The sequence below is a fragment of the Halichoeres trimaculatus genome, unplaced genomic scaffold (genome assembly GCF_033239565.1).
Source record: "Halichoeres trimaculatus isolate MK-OKI-2021-1 unplaced genomic scaffold, fHalTri1.1 fHalTri1_scaffold_9, whole genome shotgun sequence".
Classification (NCBI taxonomy): Eukaryota; Metazoa; Chordata; class Actinopteri; order Labriformes; family Labridae; genus Halichoeres; species Halichoeres trimaculatus.
Window position 1 is genome coordinate 24992054 of NW_027437188.1, and position 20046 is coordinate 25012099.

The following is a 20046-nucleotide window of genomic DNA, read 5'->3' on the forward strand; positions in this document are numbered from 1 at the left end:
CCTACATATGTTGCCCATATTTTCCTGGCAGGGGTCTGCAACCCTCAGCAAAGACTAATCAGCGAAATGTCAAACCAACCCCGATGAGTGATTCCTTTTAATACATGTACTGTTATGAGGGGCAGTAAGGTGGATTTTTCATATAAAGATAAAACTCCCTTCATTCACAAAAACAACTGAAAACAAACGGTAGTGGAACACTGTCATATGCTATACCAAAATACTCTCACATACACAACTTAAAACTTGAACACACTATACTGAAAACCTCTGGCACACCAAACACACATCACTACACACCAATGATATAATCCAAACACACTTAAAGTCACAGTCACAAACCTCATAAGTGTTTTTTTGCTTTTTTTTCCAATTTGTCAAAAACTCCAAAAGACGCACCCTGAGAGCTTGTGTACTCCTAGGGTGTCACTGCGAGGTCCCTGGGAGTATTCTCAGTCTGATTTGTTAGATCTTAATGTATTTTTTGTGGTTGTTCAAATTTTGGGCAAAAAAGGAGGTTTCCAACTCTAAAGGATGTACCTTGAGGACTTAAATATTCCTTCCCACTAAGCAAGCAGCATCTGAAGTCGTCAAAGACAAACTGAGATCATGTCTGTCAGGTTGTACTCTGGGGGTACATGCGACAAACAGATGTAGTTGTAAGGTGACATCCATAAAAGCTTTTTGGCCTGGCCCAGTACTTGACACATACAGAGAGCTAAAACTAGTTGAAAATAGACGTTTCTGAATGTCTACGGGCAGCCAGAACTGGGTGAAAACAGAGGTTTTAAAGATTTTACTCAGTTGCTTTGGTACATTTCTCAGATCAGAATTGAAATTGTCAAAACTACTTATCAAATGTTCACCTTATGTCACTAGTGCACATCGAAATAGCAGTTTCTCATTTCTTCGAACAAGTTGTAAGTACCTTGGGACATTAGGACATGATCATGTACAAGTCTCTGCTGTTTCCTACATTGTCAGTTGCTTATGAGTGCTTGCCAAGAAACCCATCCTATTACGCCCTCTAGTGACGAGTTTAGTGACCTACAACTAAACAATTCTACAATTACATTTTGCAGACACTTTATTCCATGGTAACATGCAAAACATTTAATTTGGTTTGAGGTGACTGGGGCTCCTGGTTTATTTTTGACTAAACTTGTGATCAAATGAAAAAAAATCCCCCATACACCTATATTATCCACTATTAAATGAATACATATAATTGTAAGACTGTGGCTAATGTCGACACTAAAACTTTCTTACAGAACATCGAAATGTATTAGGACAAAAAGTACAACTTGTTTTCAATGGTATTATTTGTTCTGCTCAAAGGCTACAATGCCAAACTGTAAAAAAACAACAATGAAAGGAAAAGTCCTTCAACTATTTTTTTTTTTAGTTCAACCACCAAAGTAAATTGGTCTGCTCCTGGAGGATTAAGATGAGATCAGACTGAGTCTTACACTGTTAGAGAAAGCCTGATCCCATCCTGTCTTGATGTTTGGTTTTTGTGAACAATACTGAGGAAAGTCTAAACCTGTTCTGTTTATAAACACAAATGATTTAAGGTTGATTGAAAAGTTTGTGTGAAGCAGATAGCTGCTTTTTGTGACATTATTTAACCATTATAATAGTAAAAATAATATAGTTAAAAATACTGAAACCTGAAGTGTAAAGTAGCACAAATAACTATGATCCTCAGTATTCCCTGTGAGAACTGTTGCACAACACAGTGGGAGCTACACCAGTGAACTTCGCCAGCCTTCAGTTACACAACCACACAGAGAGATAATCACACCTCCCCATGCCTGTGATCCTGCTGAGTATACTGCTTTCATTTCCTTTTTTAAATACCCATAACCACATGGTTAGTATGTGGATGCAACCAATCACATCAGCCCCATCAAAACACCTTCAGTGAAATGGTACACGCATCATGTTTGCATTCTGAGCCTGAGGGTCAAAGGTCAGGGCCCCAGCTGACCTAGATTAGCACAGCCTCCTGAAGCAGTCTAATGAGGTGCTAAAAATAGCCTGGCTGGGGATAGTTTCTCCTGTAAAGGGATGTAGTGACCTGCCCCAACCCCATGTGAGACTGTCTAGGATTAGAGCTCCTCTCTGACACCGACTCTGATGGAGAAGGAAGACTTTAAAATTAAGAGCATAAATTAAGAGAAATTAAAAAAAAAAAAAAAGATGCTTAAGAGTCCACTGACAAAGACATGCAGGTGAAGTAAAGCTCAGTCAGTTTATTGGTTTATGGAAAATAGATAACATCTTTACATATTTGAGACACTTACAGAAGTTAACAGTCCATTTACCATTTATTTCCATTCATTTGAGTCAATGACAACCAGTTAAAGCACCTCCAACAGAGAAGTTTTTAAACTTCAAAAATTAACCGTCTTCTGAAATCTCACATCCTAATCTGAAGTCTTTGCTACGCTCCTGTTTTACCCCAAACAGAAAGTCCCTTCTGATAGTCCAAATAAAACACATCACCTCCACTACAAGTATGTGTCTGTGAATATACAGTATATTTAAATGTTCAGTAAGACAGCAAGCAGGTTTAAGTTTGAATCACCGGATCAGACACCAACAGAGACGACAAATGTGGAACAAATGAGTAGTCATAGCAGCAGCAACAGTGACATTTGGTTTCTTTTTCCTCTTTTAGAACAAAACATTTTTTAAATAGCCACGTGGTTTATACCAAAGTGCAAATATGTTCGACTGCATGTATTTTTACATCATATTTAGCAGGTTTATTATCTTCTAATGAACTACAGAGTCTTGCAGGAAGGTTGAGGCGTTAAAGAGTATTATGGCACATTTCAAAACCAAAGAGAAAACATGTCACAGTTAATTTACTACAACAATAGGCAATGCAAACTTTACGACACACTTATATATAGATATATTTTTGTGATCAAAGTTTGTCATCAATACATTAATATTTGAGAACACATTTATAAAGCATTACATCAATATAGTATCATCAGGATATCTGTTTGAAGAACAAAAAGGGATCAAATGCAGTCCTCAAGTGGGTTTGCATAACCATCACCCTGAAGCAAAACAACATACTGCCATCTCCACTCAGTGCTGTGGGCGACATAAAGCCCACCACCCGAAACAAGACAACACAACAACCCCGAGAGGGAAAAACCATCAGCCTCATTCAGTCTGGCCTTCTTGTCACACTCTTCAATGCTCAACTCCAACCGAGCATCAATGAACGCCCCACACCACAACTATTTGCTCTTGCAATAATCAACAGTGACACAAATTTTACAGATATATAGCTATATAGTAATGTATATACCTCCAGTGTGTACACGATCTGACCACTACCTCTGACAGGATCAGAGCCTCCTTATTGTGACAAGAGGGCGCCACAGAAAGGGTGCATGCAAGAAGAGTACTCAATTCAGGGTTTTAAGAGTCACCACTGGTGCAAGTGGGTCGCTTTTCTAAGTTGAATGTTAGAGGGAGTTAAATGAGCTAACGTCTGTGTACAGACTGTGGCATGGGTTCCCATCCCGCTGCCTTTTCAGTGTCGCTCTTTCCTCTAAATTAATCAGGAGTTGGGTGACTCAGCAGAATCTGAAGTAGAAGGGCTTCAGCCCTTTAAAAGCTTGGTCCATTAACTTCTGCAGGGATTATTCTGTTGGTGTTTAGTAAACAGATACCTTGGCAGGAGTTTGCTGTACTGAAGCACAAATTGGAAAATTTGACAGAAGTGTTGTTTTTGTTTGTTTTTTTCAAAGGGGAGTTTGGTTCATTGTTTGATAGTTGTTCCTTTTTTTGGTTCTTAAAGACATTGATCTCAGTAGGACAAGCAACGCTGAGAGAGAACTCATTCTTCTCTTCATTTGGCGGTCATCATCTGGACAAACTCTGGAAGAAAAAACACAAGAAGAAGCTTAAACTTTTGATCCGGCTGTGACTAATATACATGCCGATGTCATTTCTTGGTGGATCTTCATGTTTTCTCCTGGGATGGGCCTTTAAAGGAAAAATACTATCAATGCAAGCTGTTTCCAGATCAGTTGAATAGTGACCTTTTCAAGGTTTATTAAAATTATAAAACACAACTGAAGTCAAAACTCTGTGTTGCAGAAGAGTAGATGGTGGTTTATATTCTAAAACCAGTTTTAGCTGGATTATATAATCCAACGCAGCTGCACAGCAGAAGTCATCTCTCATTGGGGTTAGATGACAGATGTAGGCACTCGACATTTTTCAGCAGTCACGTTACAATAAACTGCTTAATTGTGCAATTCTTTTAAGTGGTGTTACATTTGTTATTTTCTAAGAGCCAGAACAAGAAAACCTTTGCTTGCTCCAAGTTTTAACATTATTAACTAAATGCTGTAGTGGAGTCAAACAGCAGAGAGAAAACTGAGCAGTTTCAGGTTTATACTTAATGTTGCATCATTCTTCACTGCATCATTAAAAAACTGAATTAGTCATGTTGTTCTTTAAAGCCTCACCCTCGTAGTTGACTTGGCCGTCACCGTCAATGTCAGCCTCACGGATCATTTCATCCACCTCTTCATCAGTGAGCTTCTCCCCTAAATTGGTCATGACGTGCCGTAGCTCTGCTGCGCTGATGTAGCCGTTACCGTCCTGCAGAGAAAACAGAGGAGTGATGGGAACATCAGAGGATTTGGTTATGTTTGTTTGGATGAACTCTTTTAATGTCACATGTATGTGATGTCCAACTCCACACATATACCTGGAACAAAAAGAGACAGAAACAGCGTAATCCTTTCATGGATCAAAGAAAAATGAGATGGGCCTGATGCCTGCTGTATGATCAAAAACATACTCAAATATTTCAAAGCACACATGTATTTATGTTAAAATAAAAACTGTCCTACACCCTCCGTCTCCTTGACTCTTCTTACCTTATCAAAGACTCTGAAGGCTTCTCGGATCTCCTCCTCACTGTCTGTATCTTTCATCTTCCTCGCCATCATGGTCAGAAACTCAGGGAAGTCAATGGTTCCATTGCCTGCACAGCCACACAGATACACACAGATAAGAAAAAAGTAAACCATAATGTGTGCTATTTTTCTAACAAACATTCAAAGGTACAGAGGATAGAAATAGGAATATTTAGTGACATCAAGGAGTTAGTTACTAGATCCAAATGCTCCTTGCTCTTGCTTACCACAATTGATTGTGAAGCGAGACATGAAGACAATGAGCCTCAATTTGTCATGTTATTCCTATCGATATAAATCTATAATTTATACATCTTTGGAGCAAAAATAACAATACCTTGTTTCTTTAAACTTTAAATATCCAATCTACCAAACAGTGGTCAGTGGCAGAGTCAGCTGTTTGGCATTGGATTTGGCAATTTTTTCATGGGTGCAACCCTCATACTCAGCTCTGTTTTTCATCCCAAAACTCCATGTTCCTCACAAATGTAGCAGCATTTAAAAAAGAAATAGACAGGTTTTCCACTGGTATAAGATATATTGCCAAACAGCACAATGCAGAAATAATTTTCCAAACCCAAGTTTCCTTGTTTTTTGTTTTGTTTACACATATGAAGGCTCGTTCAAAGCAGGGAGCATCTAAAGCTGTGCCGTGTGGTGTCAAGTCAGATGCTTGTTTACTGTAGGGGCAGGCTGGTACAATAAGACAAAGGAACCTCATTGAGCAGCATTGAGCAGCATCCCACTGAACTGTTTGACTGTTTGATGACAGGAAATACGCCACAGATTCTGTCTGTAGGACTTAGAGATCTGGCACAAGACCTGAAAAGTAAAATTGTTTTTAATATGTAGACCTTCATCCTTACCATCAGCATCCACCTCGTTGATCATATCCTGCAGCTCAGCCTCAGTGGGGTTCTGTCCCAGAGAGCGCATCACAGTCCCGAGTTCCTTAGTGGTGATCGTCCCATCACCGTCCTTGTCAAACAGCGAGAACGCCTCCTTGAACTCTGCAGTTAAAAGTTATTATGTCAGAAACTGAGCAGATTCCTGCTGATCCATACTCCGTGGAGCAAAAACATAAGGGGCTCTGGGCTCTTATGGTTGTTTCATCGAAACAATCTGATGTTCACCAAGCGGAGTCACGGGACTGTAATTCACTGGTCAGAGGGGTAAGACTATTTTATCAGCAGCAGGGCCAGAATCAGAGCTCAGTCATCCCCTACAGCCATCAATGATTCATTTCATCTGTCAGAGAACTCAACGTCTTAAGACTGGTGAGTAAGAAAGTTATCACACATAAACAAACAACAGACAAACAAGGTGCACTCACCTGCAATCTGCTCCTCAGTCAGCTGATCGGCCTGTTAAGAAAATAAGACATTTATCAAACATTGGGAGCCCACAACCAAACTTATATTACAGGCATCTGGGTTATAAATTTTTGTTTTTTCTCATTGCAGTAATTTTGTTTTTATAAATTTATAACATTGTTCTGTTAAACACTTGATTCTAGTCGTTCAATACTCCAAATCAGGAAAACAGCTTTTATCAACAAACAGCAGAGGGATAACCTCAAAGGATTCAACTTTTCAAAAGAGTTTTGGTTAAAATGATATTGTTTGTGTTGGTTGGAAAGAACGCAGACACAAACAGCTAAAAAAGGGGTAGGAGAAGATAAAGACATGAACACCAGAAGCTATGACACGGTGCTGTTAAGGAAATGATTAACGGAAGAGAGAACGTCTAAATGTCATCAACATCTGTGATGAGCCAAAATAAAGTTTTCTTGCTGATTCATTCAGTAATGTTCACGACCAGTAGAAAAGTCTTGTTTACCATAGGCAACTAGGGATGTCCCGATTCCGATCATGTGATCGGAATCGGGGCTGATTGGGGCATTTTTTAATGATCAGAGATTGGGGGAGAGGGAATCAGAAAAAGCCTGGGGCCTTAGTTCTTGTTTTTAATTAAAATGTGTATAATAGCACATCATCATTTTAGAATAGAACTTAATTTGTCATTATAACAAGTGCAACAAAATTGCAAACAAGAAATTGAAACCTTATTGTCACACACATACAAGGTTATCTTGTGGTGCACCACTGAGAAGCTTTATTTTTATTTTGTTGATCCAGTGCTGCACAAAGTAGAGAAAAAAAGCTATATCCATGTTGGCTAGAATGATACCTTCATTTAAATCACATAAAAAAACTCAAAGGGCAACTTGTAAGAGTTTTTTTTCTTTTCTTTTTTCTTAATACATTGCTGAAAGATCGGATAGGGAAATATCGGGATCGGCAGATACTCAAAATAAAAGAAAAGAAATCGGATCGGGAGCAAAAAAAAACATGATTGGGACATCCCTAGTAGCAACAGCTACTTTGGTTCCTTTTTAAAACTGTTGCAAAAATGCAGAATTTTCTACTCCCTGGTCAATTCTTTTGCTGGTCAGCCTAGCAAAAGAGTCAGCCCCAAGTGGACACTCAACGCACCATGGATTTTAGCGTTCCTGTATTGTCTTCATTTCTCACAGCCTGTGGTTGCCACTTGGTAAAAATCCAATTCCAGCAGACCAAGCCTCTGTTGTCACATCCAATGAGTGGAATAATAAAGCATGAGGGGCTGACAGCAAACAGTCAAATAAAAAGTTTGATGGTTGGACACCACCCGACATGTAGGAAAGTCAGGTGTGGATTAGTGAGTCATAGTTTTAGTTTCATCTCTTTAATCTGAGTGGATCACCTTGCTAACTGGTTGAGCAAAGCTAACCTAGTCGACACCAGGTAATGGCATAGCTTTCAGCTTTGAAATGGCTAATAAGTGACATCCTTTCAGTATTTACACACGACAATGTTCTATGTGCTAGTTTGAAAGTTTAGCTAAAATTATGTTTAAAACAACCTTTAAAACCATGATGTTAATTAAACATAGTTGTAAAGTAAAACTGTGACGCAACAGTAACTCCTACTGTAAACATTACATCTCAGAGCCACATCGTTATGTCTGAATATGAGAATGGCTTTTTTTTATTTTATTGGACACACCAGTGTTCAACTGTCTTTTTGGCTGACGATTAGATAGTAAGGGTGCACAAATCACAATTTTCTGGCTGATCACTGATCTTTAAAATGCCTGACCTGCTGATACCAATTTGGGCCGATACCGATTTTTACTTTTTTTTTTTTTTTTTTTTTTACTTATTTTATAACTGACAGCAGATACCTTCAATTTTCCAATCTTATTTTTATTGAAAATCATTGAACAATACAATAAAATCTTTATGTTTTAACTAAAACAAACAATAAAGTGTCCTGAGTTTTAGGTCTCAGAGCAAAAAGCAACAATGGCTGGCTGTCAGACCTTCCTGGAGGTATATAAGATCCATGGATGTCTATTAAATAGTTTTGAATTTTGGGAAAAAGAGAGAGAGAGAAATGCATTCTGTCCTACTTATGTCCAAATTTATTTTTTGTTTAACTCCATTCATTTTTAAAGTTCAGCTGAGATGTAATGCTGTCATCCTCCTGAGGTCTCACCGGGCCTGTCTAAGTCAGTCAACATGCCCACTTCAGACTGAGAAAGTGTGATGAGGGACGGGTATAAATACTCTACAGCCTGAAACACATACGCCTGCTATAATTAGTGAGACATGAACAGGGTCGCCAATGTAGCACACTGAGGAGCAAAGCAGCTAACCACCTCTTTGTGTCTCTTTTCATGAACGGATGTGACACTGAGTTTGTTGGTACAGACTCACTTCTGTCGAAACTGTTGAAGACAGATTTGTGCCAGTGTTCACTCCTTCACAACGTCTACAAGTGGCTCTGAGATGACTCTGACACAGATGGCAATCAGCTATAATGGTTTTATCATAGTGAAAGCTGAAATTAAAGCCACAGAGGCATCTTTTCTTGCTGCAAATATGCTGTGTGTATCATGAACAATATATCTTCAAACAGCTCCCTTTATTTACAAAAGCTAAAATATCTGTAGCTCGAGGTAGTGGCAGTGCCATGTGTTCTTTGAGTCAATTTTAATGAGTCACCATGTTGGTCGGTGGTGTTGGTGTGTGCCTTTGTGTGTGTGCCTTTGAGTGTGTGTGTGTGTGTTGGGGGTGTCAAAAGAAGAGCAGGACTGACTGCAGAGTATCCATTCTGCTCAGTGCCAACCAATTCAGCGGTGCTGAAGTAAGCAGTGTGTGGATCAGAGCAGACAGTGGGGCTGCCTTTTAAATGAATCACTAAACAAGAAATCATGTCAAATATCCTGTAATGGAGTGAAGATGAAAGTCTGTTTGGCTGGCATGTGACTGAAAATATCACTGTAGCATGCAGGATCGAAGTTTCTTTACTTAGCAGATGACAGAGATGTGTAGCATTGACTGATAAAGGATGAAACAGATGCAGTAGTGCCACACTGGGCGCTTTTCTGGTTCTCGTTTTGGAGGCACTGCGGGTCCACACAGCTACTGCACCAACCATGGACTGGGGGGGGGGGGGGGGGGGGGGGGGGGGGGGGGGGCAGAAGGAGGGGTTGCAAACAGGAGAAATCAGCAGGAGCAGAATGCGGTGCAACGTAACGTTATGGCGCAATACGAAACGGAAGAGATGCTGAGAACCCACAGTTTAAAGCGTTTACACAAACAATCATCACAGCGGACAATTGTTGCAAACGATGGGCTATGGTCTTATGTAATCCAAGTTGATGGCGAGAACGATAACTATTACCGCTTGTTGCGCAATTCACACTACAATCAAAACATCCTGCAAGAGGTACAGCCCGTGATGCAGCAGCAGTAAACCTAAGATGTAAGACCGATGGGTTTCAAAATCTGGACGGTCCACTTTACACGACAGTCAATTCTTCACCACACCCACTCTCGACCCAAAAACCAAACAAAACGTTAAAACTTGAACAAAGCATGGAATTAAACCACCGTATTTACAGACAACAGAGATGAACAGTTCATACACAATTATTGCAAGAAACAAACGCCCTTTAACACTCTCTTCACTGCGTGTGTGCTGCGAAGCTGACCGATATTCTCCTTAGGAACTCACTGACCCAAATTATGACGAACTATCAGATTAACCTTGGTGATTTATGCAACATCACATCCCCACCTAAATCTGAAGTTTCTAGTTGTTTGGCTAGTAGCTTCAAATGAATGCTATCCCCAACTCATCTGAGGGTTCAAATCGGTATAACAACGTTAAATGTCACATGCATCATCAACCTGAATGCAACAATGATCACTTGTAGCTGTTACATCAACCCGGTTAAAAAATAGTGCGATAGATGTTAGCAGACAGTAGCTAGGACTGCTAACGATAGCATTCTGTACTCACCATCGTTGATTCGCTTTTCTCCACAAAGATATGACACCGGACGCGAGGTTGTTTATATACTTTACCCTGGAGCAACTTTCTTAAATAACTACCTGAATAGTTTTTTTTTCAAACTCAAATGAAATACGTAAAATCAAGGAAATCTGTGGAGACGGTATTCCGATGATGTGACGTGCGATGAATAAAGGTGTATCCCTCCGCCGGTTCTTCTTCTTCTCCAAGGTTAATGGCGTCTGACAGCTATAATAATAGGTATATACTGCCACCTACTGTACTGGAGCTTCAAAGTACGTTCGTACCCAGGATGCGAAAATTCAGTAAATAAGACAATATGAATATCAATAACCAACCTAGAAAATAGGGTAATAAACAAATAAAATAAAATAACGTAAAAAAAATCAAACTCTAACAACTTATTTATGAATTAACAAATAGCTACACTAAATAATTACAAGGTCTGATCTTAATTCCTTCTGCTGGGTCTTCTCCTTAAAGGTTAATGCTTTATCCTTAGTTCCTAACTATTACAATAGGTGTATACTGCCACCTTCTGTACAAGAGTGTGCAATGTAATGGTTTGTACTTTACATTACACTTTTTTTTAATAATAAAGTGAGAGAAAATTAAGTTAATATAGAAATTATAATAAAATACAGCGGTGGCCAGAATTATTAAAACAAATATCATAAATGAGGTCTATCAGTTGTTTTTGTTGAATTGGCTGTTAAAGAATTAAATATCGACTTAAACATCTTTGTGCTCCATATACTTTAGATTACAGCCATCATAAGGAGATTTAAGGCGTTTTTCTTCATGAAAGGACCATTGAGATTTATGGATTGGTCCTCTTTAACTGGGACCTCAACCCCATATGGCAAATTTTGAACATCTGTTTGGTGGGCCTATATAGGACACACTTATGCCTATCCAGTTTCTTATAAGAATGACTCTAAAATACTTTTATTTATAACACTTTACATTACTGTTCAATACTGGCCTGGAACAGCTGTGTAGACTTTCTTGTGTATGTCAGTTCAGATGACCCTTGTTGAAAATGCTATGAAAACCTCATAACATACAATCCCTTGGTAACAGCTAAATGTACAGGTTTGTCCAAATTCAGGAATGAAAAGTTTAATCACAGGTTAAAATTAATCAGTCTTTACAGAGCTCTTCACTTGATATTTCATGTTAGCTAATACATAGTCCAGCAGAGGGAGACATTGCTCAAAGATCACTCATCTGGACAGACAGTAGGTTTCTAAGACAAATGATAAATTATGTCATTTCAATCCATTCACAAGACACCACAAGAAATGCTCATCTGTTAATGCTTAAGACTCAAGTGTAAACTTGAAGCAGTAATGACACCCAGCAGACACATTACCTCACTCTTAGAACGTTTCGTATCCCGTACTCAGCAAACTGGGGGAGATGATGATGATGCTTTGCACGCCATTCTGGAGGGCATCACACAAATAAAAAATCCTTTGTGTAAACACTTCTTGAAAGGATTAAAAATTTTCCCCTCAAAGCAAACTATGTTGTTTCTAACAAGCTTCCTCTGGCCCGTCTGATTCACTCAAAAGATATCTGAAGCTATGTCTTGTTTATTCACCATGTCCCTAACTAGTAAATTAATAACCATGATTCAAACTCTGGGCTGCTAAAAATGCATAAACACCTCAGTTTTTGCATTCCATGAAGTGGGTGTTGGGTGAGGCCTTCTCTTTCACCGTACACATCACTGATAACGGCCTCCTCAGTGAATCGTATGAAACCCAATGGAAGACATTTTTCCCCAGCTCTCTCAATTTATTTGGAAACTAATACTTGCTTGACCAGTCACAAGTATAAAACAAAAGAGGAAATAAGAGACAGTGAGGGATGTTTAAACACACAAGAAGCTTAGTTAAAGAGACACAGATTGAAATGAAGAAAATCAACTTAAAGCAACCACCCTCCACAACATGGGGGGGGGGGGGGGGGGGGGGGGGGGGGGGGTTACAGTACAGGTGAGGGAGAACTAATCCTACCAGAGAAAGTTATGGGAAGAGTACGGCAGAGATTAACATTAACTGATCTTCTCCTTTTCTCAAAACTTCAAAGTCAGTATTTTTACAATTTTCACCTTAAAAGGGCTGTGAGGACTATCATGACGAGATAGTGTTTTTCTGGGATAAAGACTCCATTTCACATGAACATTCACACTTACTGTTGTTAGGATGTGACTCTTACCAAGGCGTGTGTTTGTTTGTGGCAAATGAATGGAAATCACATCATCCTTTTCAATTTTCAAGATCGCTCAGAAAGTCCTCACAAAAATTTTAACGTCAGTTTTTTTTCTTGTTACAAATTCTGACTTTTATCCCATAACTGTAACAAAAAACAAACAAACAAAAAAGGAGAAATACAAAATTCTCACTCATCGTAGCATTACAAGAAAAAATTGGCCTGAACTTTGGCCCTTATCTTTTTTATGAAAATAACTTAATATATATGCTCTGCTTTTATTTTCCCCACCTAATTACTTGCATTTTACCGAGAATATGTTACGATAAGTTCAATCATATCTGCGTGTTAGCTTGTGAACACAAGTGCTGTCATGGACACATTACCAACTGTTGCAATAAGGGTGACTGTTCTTTTTTTTCTTTTAGCTGTATAAGCATTTTTTTTAAATGAAAAAAATCATTAGTAGATTAACATTTAGTGTCGCCTGGTTTGCATATGTGTTTAGTGACCAGAAGATAGACTGGATCATGTAAACTTATCTCTGGATTGTTGTCTTACCTTGTCAGGATTCTATTTCGCATCACTACTGACTTGCTGCTGACTTATGCATTATCCTTTAAATGCTGTTAGTGTTTTCTTGTAAGTCTGTTCGAATCGCCTCCTTTTGTGAGTTGCTGGTGGAGTTATCATAAATATGTACTTGGCAGAGGTGCCTGACACATTTTTGGTAGCTGTACAAAAGCATCTGTACCACCCCCCTTGTTGCTTGATCTCTTGGAAAAACAACAGATGTAGGGATTTTTTTTGCCTGTGAGGGCAGTGGGCTGGCATAGATTTGATTCTCACCATAAGAAGAATGCTCCTGTTCTTGTTTGACTGATGTTTCTCTTTTCATGCTTCTCACTTTTTCCACTTTGGCTTCATCACAAAGGCATTTGCCAATCGAATTGGGAACACAAGAGCGCCAAAGCATGCTGTGGCCTGAGCTGGAAATCGCTTGTACCTGCTGCCTGTGCTGAGCATCATTTTCACAATAACATAAAGGTGACTCAGAGTCAGAAAAACAGAGTTTAAATAATGGTCTGATTTTCAGCCCTACTTTCAGCCCTATACTGCTACACATCCAGGCCAGTGTCCTCAGCATCCAGTTCAGTCCCTGCATGATGATCACAGAGATTGCATTAAAGAGGGAGTAAGTGCAGCACACTCCCAAAAGCATCACAAGACAGTTGGCAACTTTGTACCCCTCAGTGTCTTCATGGTGCTTCCTCTGGCCACTAACAAAGTCACCAAAACCCACAGTGCTGAAGGCCACGAAACAGAAGTAGAGGGACTCCAGGTAACTCCAGCCCTCCATGGCTGAATAGAGAGAGGCAGCTCCACATGCAACCAGCAGGACAGCAACAAACAGAATGAGCGTGACTTGATAAACAGATGGTTTCCACTCTTCAGAACTGATCAAGTCACTAGTTCTGCTGTCAAGCCTGTCAGGCCCTTTTCTTTGTCTCTGGCACCACAAAATGAGGAAGCTCAGCAATGTAATCACCCTCTCCAGGAAAAGGTTAAAGAAAAGTATGGCAGCAGAGCATCCCAGCAACCCATAGAAAACAAGCAAGATCTTTCCCGTCACTGTGGATGGCGCCGTTACACCAAACCCTGTGAAAAACAATAAAAGTTAGAGGGTCACAGTATCATAAATCCTACTGCATGGTAACTTGACTCATCTCAACCCTTTCCACTATCAGAACAAGAGGTCTTCATAGGCATACACAAAACTCAGCACCTGAGACTCAAAGGAGCCACACATGTTCAGGCCTTTTTTGTATCATTGTGTTTTATATGAAGCACAAGGTCAAGTTTTCAGGTTTCAGAGGCAAAAAGTTCTTAAACACACATCCCAATCAACTTAGCTAGCCTACCGAAAGGTTGGTACGTATTCTATGATATTCAAATGCTACATGTTTATGTTGTGTTGAAGAAACATCTATCTTTGGTCACATGGTGGCCATTATCCTCTGATGCCATGTGTAGTGTGCAGTTATACTTTGTAGAGTCTTCCAATAAGACTACATTTTCCGGTGTGCGGGGAAGAACTTCTCAGACGCACGTTAAAGTAGTAACGGAAATCGAAACTGAAAAAAACAATACCATTGTCCTTTGACCTTTTAGCTTGTTTATTGTTCATCCAAAAAGAAAGGAAAAAAATGATCCACGTTAAACAAATAACTAAAACATTTACCCTAGTAGTGGTTGAAAAACTGTATGCCCTCATTCCACAGACACACCTGGCTCATTAACTCAGGCTTTTAAATCTCAAACACTACCTAGTGGCAGAACCAAAAGTTGCACCACAAACAAAAGAAACCAAGAAGAAAACAAAACTAAATTATGGCTCCAACATACTTCTCAACTCTTGGTTCAAGTATTACACCCCACAGCTAGTGTCAAAGTTAGCTTCTAACAACTGATTCTTGGATTATAAGAGTGTTAGTCATACTGTACCAGAAAGACTAGGTTGAGTTTGGACGCTTATGTTCTGGCTAATGAGATATTTAAGTCATGTTTAAAGTTGATGGTTCAATAAAATAAACCAGGTGCGAGGTAAAGAATGAGATAGTATCACTAGGGTGGACAAAAGTACCCAGTGAACAGGACAAGACCTTGCATATTTCTACCAGAGGGTCCAGGAACTTTTATTTCCTGGTAAAACATTTCCAGAACTAAACTGACCCATTGTTTATCTGCAGGGCTTGACATTAACACCGGCCAATCGGCCAAATGCGGGTGGATTTCGGCAGTGGCTGGTAACACCGCCGCTCCCACTGGCCACTTTGGCGGGTTGAATTTTATCTCAAACATGGAGCAGAGAGACAAGCAAAAAGATGACTCTGATGATGAAAGCTCAGAGGAAATTTAATTTACCTCTCTTTATTGTCATTCTCATGAAAAAAGAAGTGATTTTCTGATTACAATTGTTAATAAATATTTAAGCAGACAGTGTCTCTTGCTGAGTTTTCATCAGTTCAATTAATCCCCTTTACCATTTTATTATAAGCAATAACAAACTACAATTTTAATTACTATGTCTTAATAGACTGCATATTTTCATATGAAAGGAGCACAATGTTACACACAACTTTATCAGAGCTGAATACCTGATTAAGGACCTGTGGATTTTAAAACTGATGTAGTCTTGTTTTGAGTGTGCATAGGGGTCATTTACATTTAAAGAGGTTTTAAATCTTTTTTAAGTAAACTTTAGCATGCCATCATCAGCTTTAATCATATTGAACATAATTATCCAACAACAAATTGTGGCCAGTGAAAATGCTGAGTGGCTAGTAACTCAGGGATACCACTAGCCACAGTGGCTGGTAAGCAAAAAAGTTAATGTGAAGCCTTGTTTATCTATGTTGAGACCATGGGGCTGAAGACAGCATGGTAACGTTTGGAGGATAAGTAGTACAGGTAACTGTAAAACACCACCACACCAGTAGAGGGCAGTAAGACAACAATCCAGGTCATCCAGTAAAAATGACACTACAATAGGAGCTAGGCAAGTTGGCATGAGTAGCAATGCGGTTAGCCTGCTGGCATTGAGGATATACACGCAGTTGTGCTATATTGCACTGCAGATTTGTTGACAATTAAGAGGGAATTGTAAGTTACGGGACATCCACAAAGTATTCCGCCCCAGGCAGGGCTAGAAACCCCTTAACTGACACAAGAGACCCCTAAAGGCTTCAATTGCTAACTTTTGGGTGGTCTCTTGAGAGGTATTTATAACAGTATGGAAAATCAGCGTAAGCAGAAAAACTCACAAGGAAGGAAGATTGGGACCAAATCAAGCATGGCTTCACATGACCGGATAGCAGAGGAATTTGTTTGTGGGCGGGAAGTAAACCAGACACTGGAAATGTGAGACAACGCGCAAGTCAACCCGGTCTGTGTGGGCGATCTCCTCAAAGAAGCGGAGGTTGCTACATCGCCCTTTCCTTCCAGGCAGACCAATAAATTAGGTGCATAATTGTTGAGCGGCATTACATGTCCGGGAGACGGAACTCATGCAAGTAAAGGGGGTCACAACCTTTGTTGTAGTGACAGACCAAAAGCCACTGCTCTGTGCTACAGACAACTTTGTCGTGGGCTGGCTGAAGTTGTCAACAGTTGCTCAAGACTCTTTCATTCCTTACTCGTGTCTTGTCCTGTCATGTGTTGCTCATCATATCACACTTTCCCTTTTATAATAACGTAGTTTCTCTTCTACATCCATCATGTTCGTAGTAGGGGAGGTAGTTTAAAATAGAGAAGTTTTGACAGGAGGACAATGCGTTGGTGCTTTTATGACGTACATAAATTTAGTTTTTTGTCTTTCTGGCATACTAAAAAGAATTCTTAATGGACAGAGGTCACCGCTCATCAGTGATGGTGGGAAACGGCTCAACTCTATCCAAAGTCGAAGCGTGGGTTCATGATGGATTTGTAAAGGAAATTCCTAATGTGTTGTTTGATCCTTTAAGTAGAACAATGCATGGTCAAAGATGATATGATCACTGGTTTCTCAGGGAATTTTATTTCTGTTGAATCAGAAAGCCCAGAGGTGTAGTTACATGAGGAAATGACTGCTGTCAGTGGACATGGAAGTTTTTAAAGGAAATTGATTCAGCCCCAGCTGTCCTACAGTTTCCACAGTGATGGAGCATCTAAAGATAGCAGGTACAATCTGAAGGCTTTAAAGTGATTCAAAGTGATGACATTGCTTTGTTTTTATCTTTCAGATATGGTTTTCTCTGTTTGTTCGGGAAAAATATTGATTTTGATGAGCTGTTCTTTCTGGGCCTCCTACGATCAATGTGGCTGCATGTGTCCTGTGTCAGTGTATGAAAGATATGTGTTACTCAGATATGGTATTGATCGGTCTTTAAAGGATCCTGTTTTTAACTTCATATTGAACATGCTGTCCTTGCCTCCATTTCAATAGTTTCAATCTGTTAGTTTCTGAAGAAGTCATTACTAAATGGCTTTCTGCCTGATTTGAAAATCTTAATTATGCAGCCCAGTCAAAGCTTACATCGCTCAAACCTGATCATTAATTTTGTTATCAAAATGTTTTGTATCATGATTTACAAATTCAGTGATTACTTTATTACAGTAATCAATCCAAACAATCCAATTTGATTTAAAAAATGTAAAAAAAAAAAAATATGTAATCATTTAATTAGTATCAATCATTTTATTCAACAGCTTTTTATAGCCCACCTGGTGCAGCTTTTACACCCCTGTGGAGCCACACTCCCTCTTCAGGAATTACTGTTGTGGATATTTTCACTGTGGTAGGTCCAACTAATAAAGCCTTTTGTTGGGTTACATGGTTTTACTGTTTATCTAAGCTAGGTTAAAGTATATTAAAGCACCCGTGGAGAGACAAAATGTGATAATGAAACTAAGTCGATTCAGCATCAATGCTTCTTCACAAGCTCCAAAAACTAATGAGAGTTTCATCTGATTAGATTCTTTATTTCTGTTTCCCCTGCTGCAGGGTAGGGTAGTGCTGCAGAAATAGCATTCTTTATGTTCAGAATACCACATTAGCATTAGAGGACAAAATCAGAAAACAACTGAGAACAACCATATTTTCAGCTCTGGTTCTTCTTGACTCACCAATAGTGGAGACTACAGTTCCTACAAAGTAGAAAGCTCCTGGAATATCCCACAGGGCTCTGCCTCGCTCTGTCCGGATACCTGCTGTCCTCGCCTCCTCGTACTGGCGTAACAGAGACTTCAGGTCTTCACAGCTGACATTATGGTCCTTACTGAAATCTTTTAGCCTTGTTTCCCAGAGCTTGTGGGCCTGAAGCTCTGCCGGCCTCTCCAAAGAAGAAAAGATGGCAGCACCAGCCAGCATATACAGAGCGATCAGCACGAAGAGCAGGTAGAAACGAGCAGTCTCCCTACTGGGGATCAGGGTTGGACAGCAGCAGGAGAAATCTCTCATCATTCTTTGTTGAAAAGGCAGCAGACAGGTTATCCACTCTGTGTTTGTTGTAAAGGAGTCACTGTGCTAAGCAACAGCAACAAGATTCATGATATTTACTCAGATGTCTGATATCATCAGTCTACAGGAGCTACAGACCAATCGCTTGCTTTTCTCTCGCTTTGACTTTATCAAAGTATTTCTATCTTATCCAGTTTGCTGAATTAGCACGGCTTACAAAACAGTGGTTTTCTATCTAAAGCTGCGTTTACAACTGTTACTTCAATCTCCAGGTGGTTTTTATGGAGACTGTGATGATGTGTGTATGGCTACTGCTTATCACCAGCTCAATAACCCATCTCCACTCTCTTTTTATGAGCCGCAAACATCAGCTCAATTATCTTTCTCTCTCTCTCTCTCTTCAGAGCGAAGATGAGCATTAAAAAGAGAAGAGGTGCATCTGTTACAACGAATACCTATCCTTGCTCCTCTCAGACCTTCTCTGCTACATTGTAAAGGTGTGTCTTGAGACTGATTATTGAAACACAAATTTGTTAGATCATGCTTAGACAAGTTCATATATCAGATAAGAGAAGTAACACTGTTTATTTAAGAGATATAAAGGACATGGCTTTTGTTTTCTAGAATCAAAGGAAAATTATCTGGCTGCTAAATTTGCTTTGGCTACTTTGAAGTAGCTTTTCTCGTAAGAGGGGGGCTGGTATGCCACCTATTTTCTCTCACAGCAGCAAATAGGCTTTTATTTGGTGTGGCCAACATTTTTCCAACAGCAAGCCTTCCTGTTTCCATTTGGCTGAACAAAAGATAAACTAACAAAAGATATCCTATCCAGACTGGATTTGAACCTTAACATCTCAAAACATTCCTGTCATTTCTCCCTTACCAATGACTTGACCTGAATGAATGTCAGGAATGTTTCTCACCCACCCATACATCTGTTTGTATCTGCAAAGTGGGGGGGAAACATGACTTTCAACTATAAAACCAAATATGGTCAGACTCACACTAGATGATCTTGCTTGATGCTTGATTTAAAAATGTGTGTGTGTGCGTGTGTGTGTGTGTGTGTGTGTAAGGGGGTTGAGATCTGGTGATTGATCCGTCCTTTTCAAAATACTCCACATCTCTTCCCTCTCTTTCGCCTCTGCTGCATTTAACAGAATCTGAGCAGAGTTAACCCCTAAACATCAGAGTTCATCTAGCTGCTTTTGTCTTCTGTCACGTCATCATTAGTGACCCTGTGCCATTGGTGGCCATGCATACTAGGGATAGACTGATTATCAGCCGGGCCGATTATTGGGGCCCATATTTGTCATTTTGAGGCATATCTGCATTGGCCCTTTTTTTGATCCCACGGCCGATAAGAAACAAATTTAAAACTGTGTTGCAGCTCACTACTCATCCCCAGCACTGTCCCACCCACAGTATCGTCTGATTGGTCACAAGCAGAACCATGGCTTAGGTAACAGCCAATCAGCAGTGCAGTTATTACAGTTATTGTAGTTGC

At 39.7% G+C, this 20046-nt stretch overlaps 2 protein-coding genes across 2 annotated transcripts; both read right to left on the reverse strand.

The window, feature by feature from the left end:
• Positions 1–3754: 3754 nt before the first annotated feature.
• Positions 3755–10527, reverse strand: LOC141797456 (calmodulin-1). The gene is made up of 6 exons (XM_074678800.1): positions 10310–10527; positions 6292–6322; positions 5825–5968; positions 4920–5026; positions 4503–4638; positions 3755–3906 (listed from the first exon to the last, which is right to left on the reverse strand). The coding sequence occupies exons 1-6, from the start codon at positions 10310–10312 to the stop codon at positions 3878–3880; spliced, it is 450 nt and encodes a 149-aa protein (XP_074534901.1). The 5' UTR covers positions 10313–10527; the 3' UTR covers positions 3755–3877.
• A 1785-nt stretch (positions 10528–12312) lies between these two features.
• Positions 12313–18652, reverse strand: LOC141798489 (potassium channel, subfamily K, member 13-like). Its single transcript, XM_074680476.1, has 2 exons — positions 18206–18652; positions 12313–14200 (listed from the first exon to the last, which is right to left on the reverse strand). The coding sequence occupies exons 1-2, from the start codon at positions 18540–18542 to the stop codon at positions 13161–13163; spliced, it is 1377 nt and encodes a 458-aa protein (XP_074536577.1). The 5' UTR covers positions 18543–18652; the 3' UTR covers positions 12313–13160.
• Between the last annotated feature and the right edge of the window lie 1394 nt (positions 18653–20046).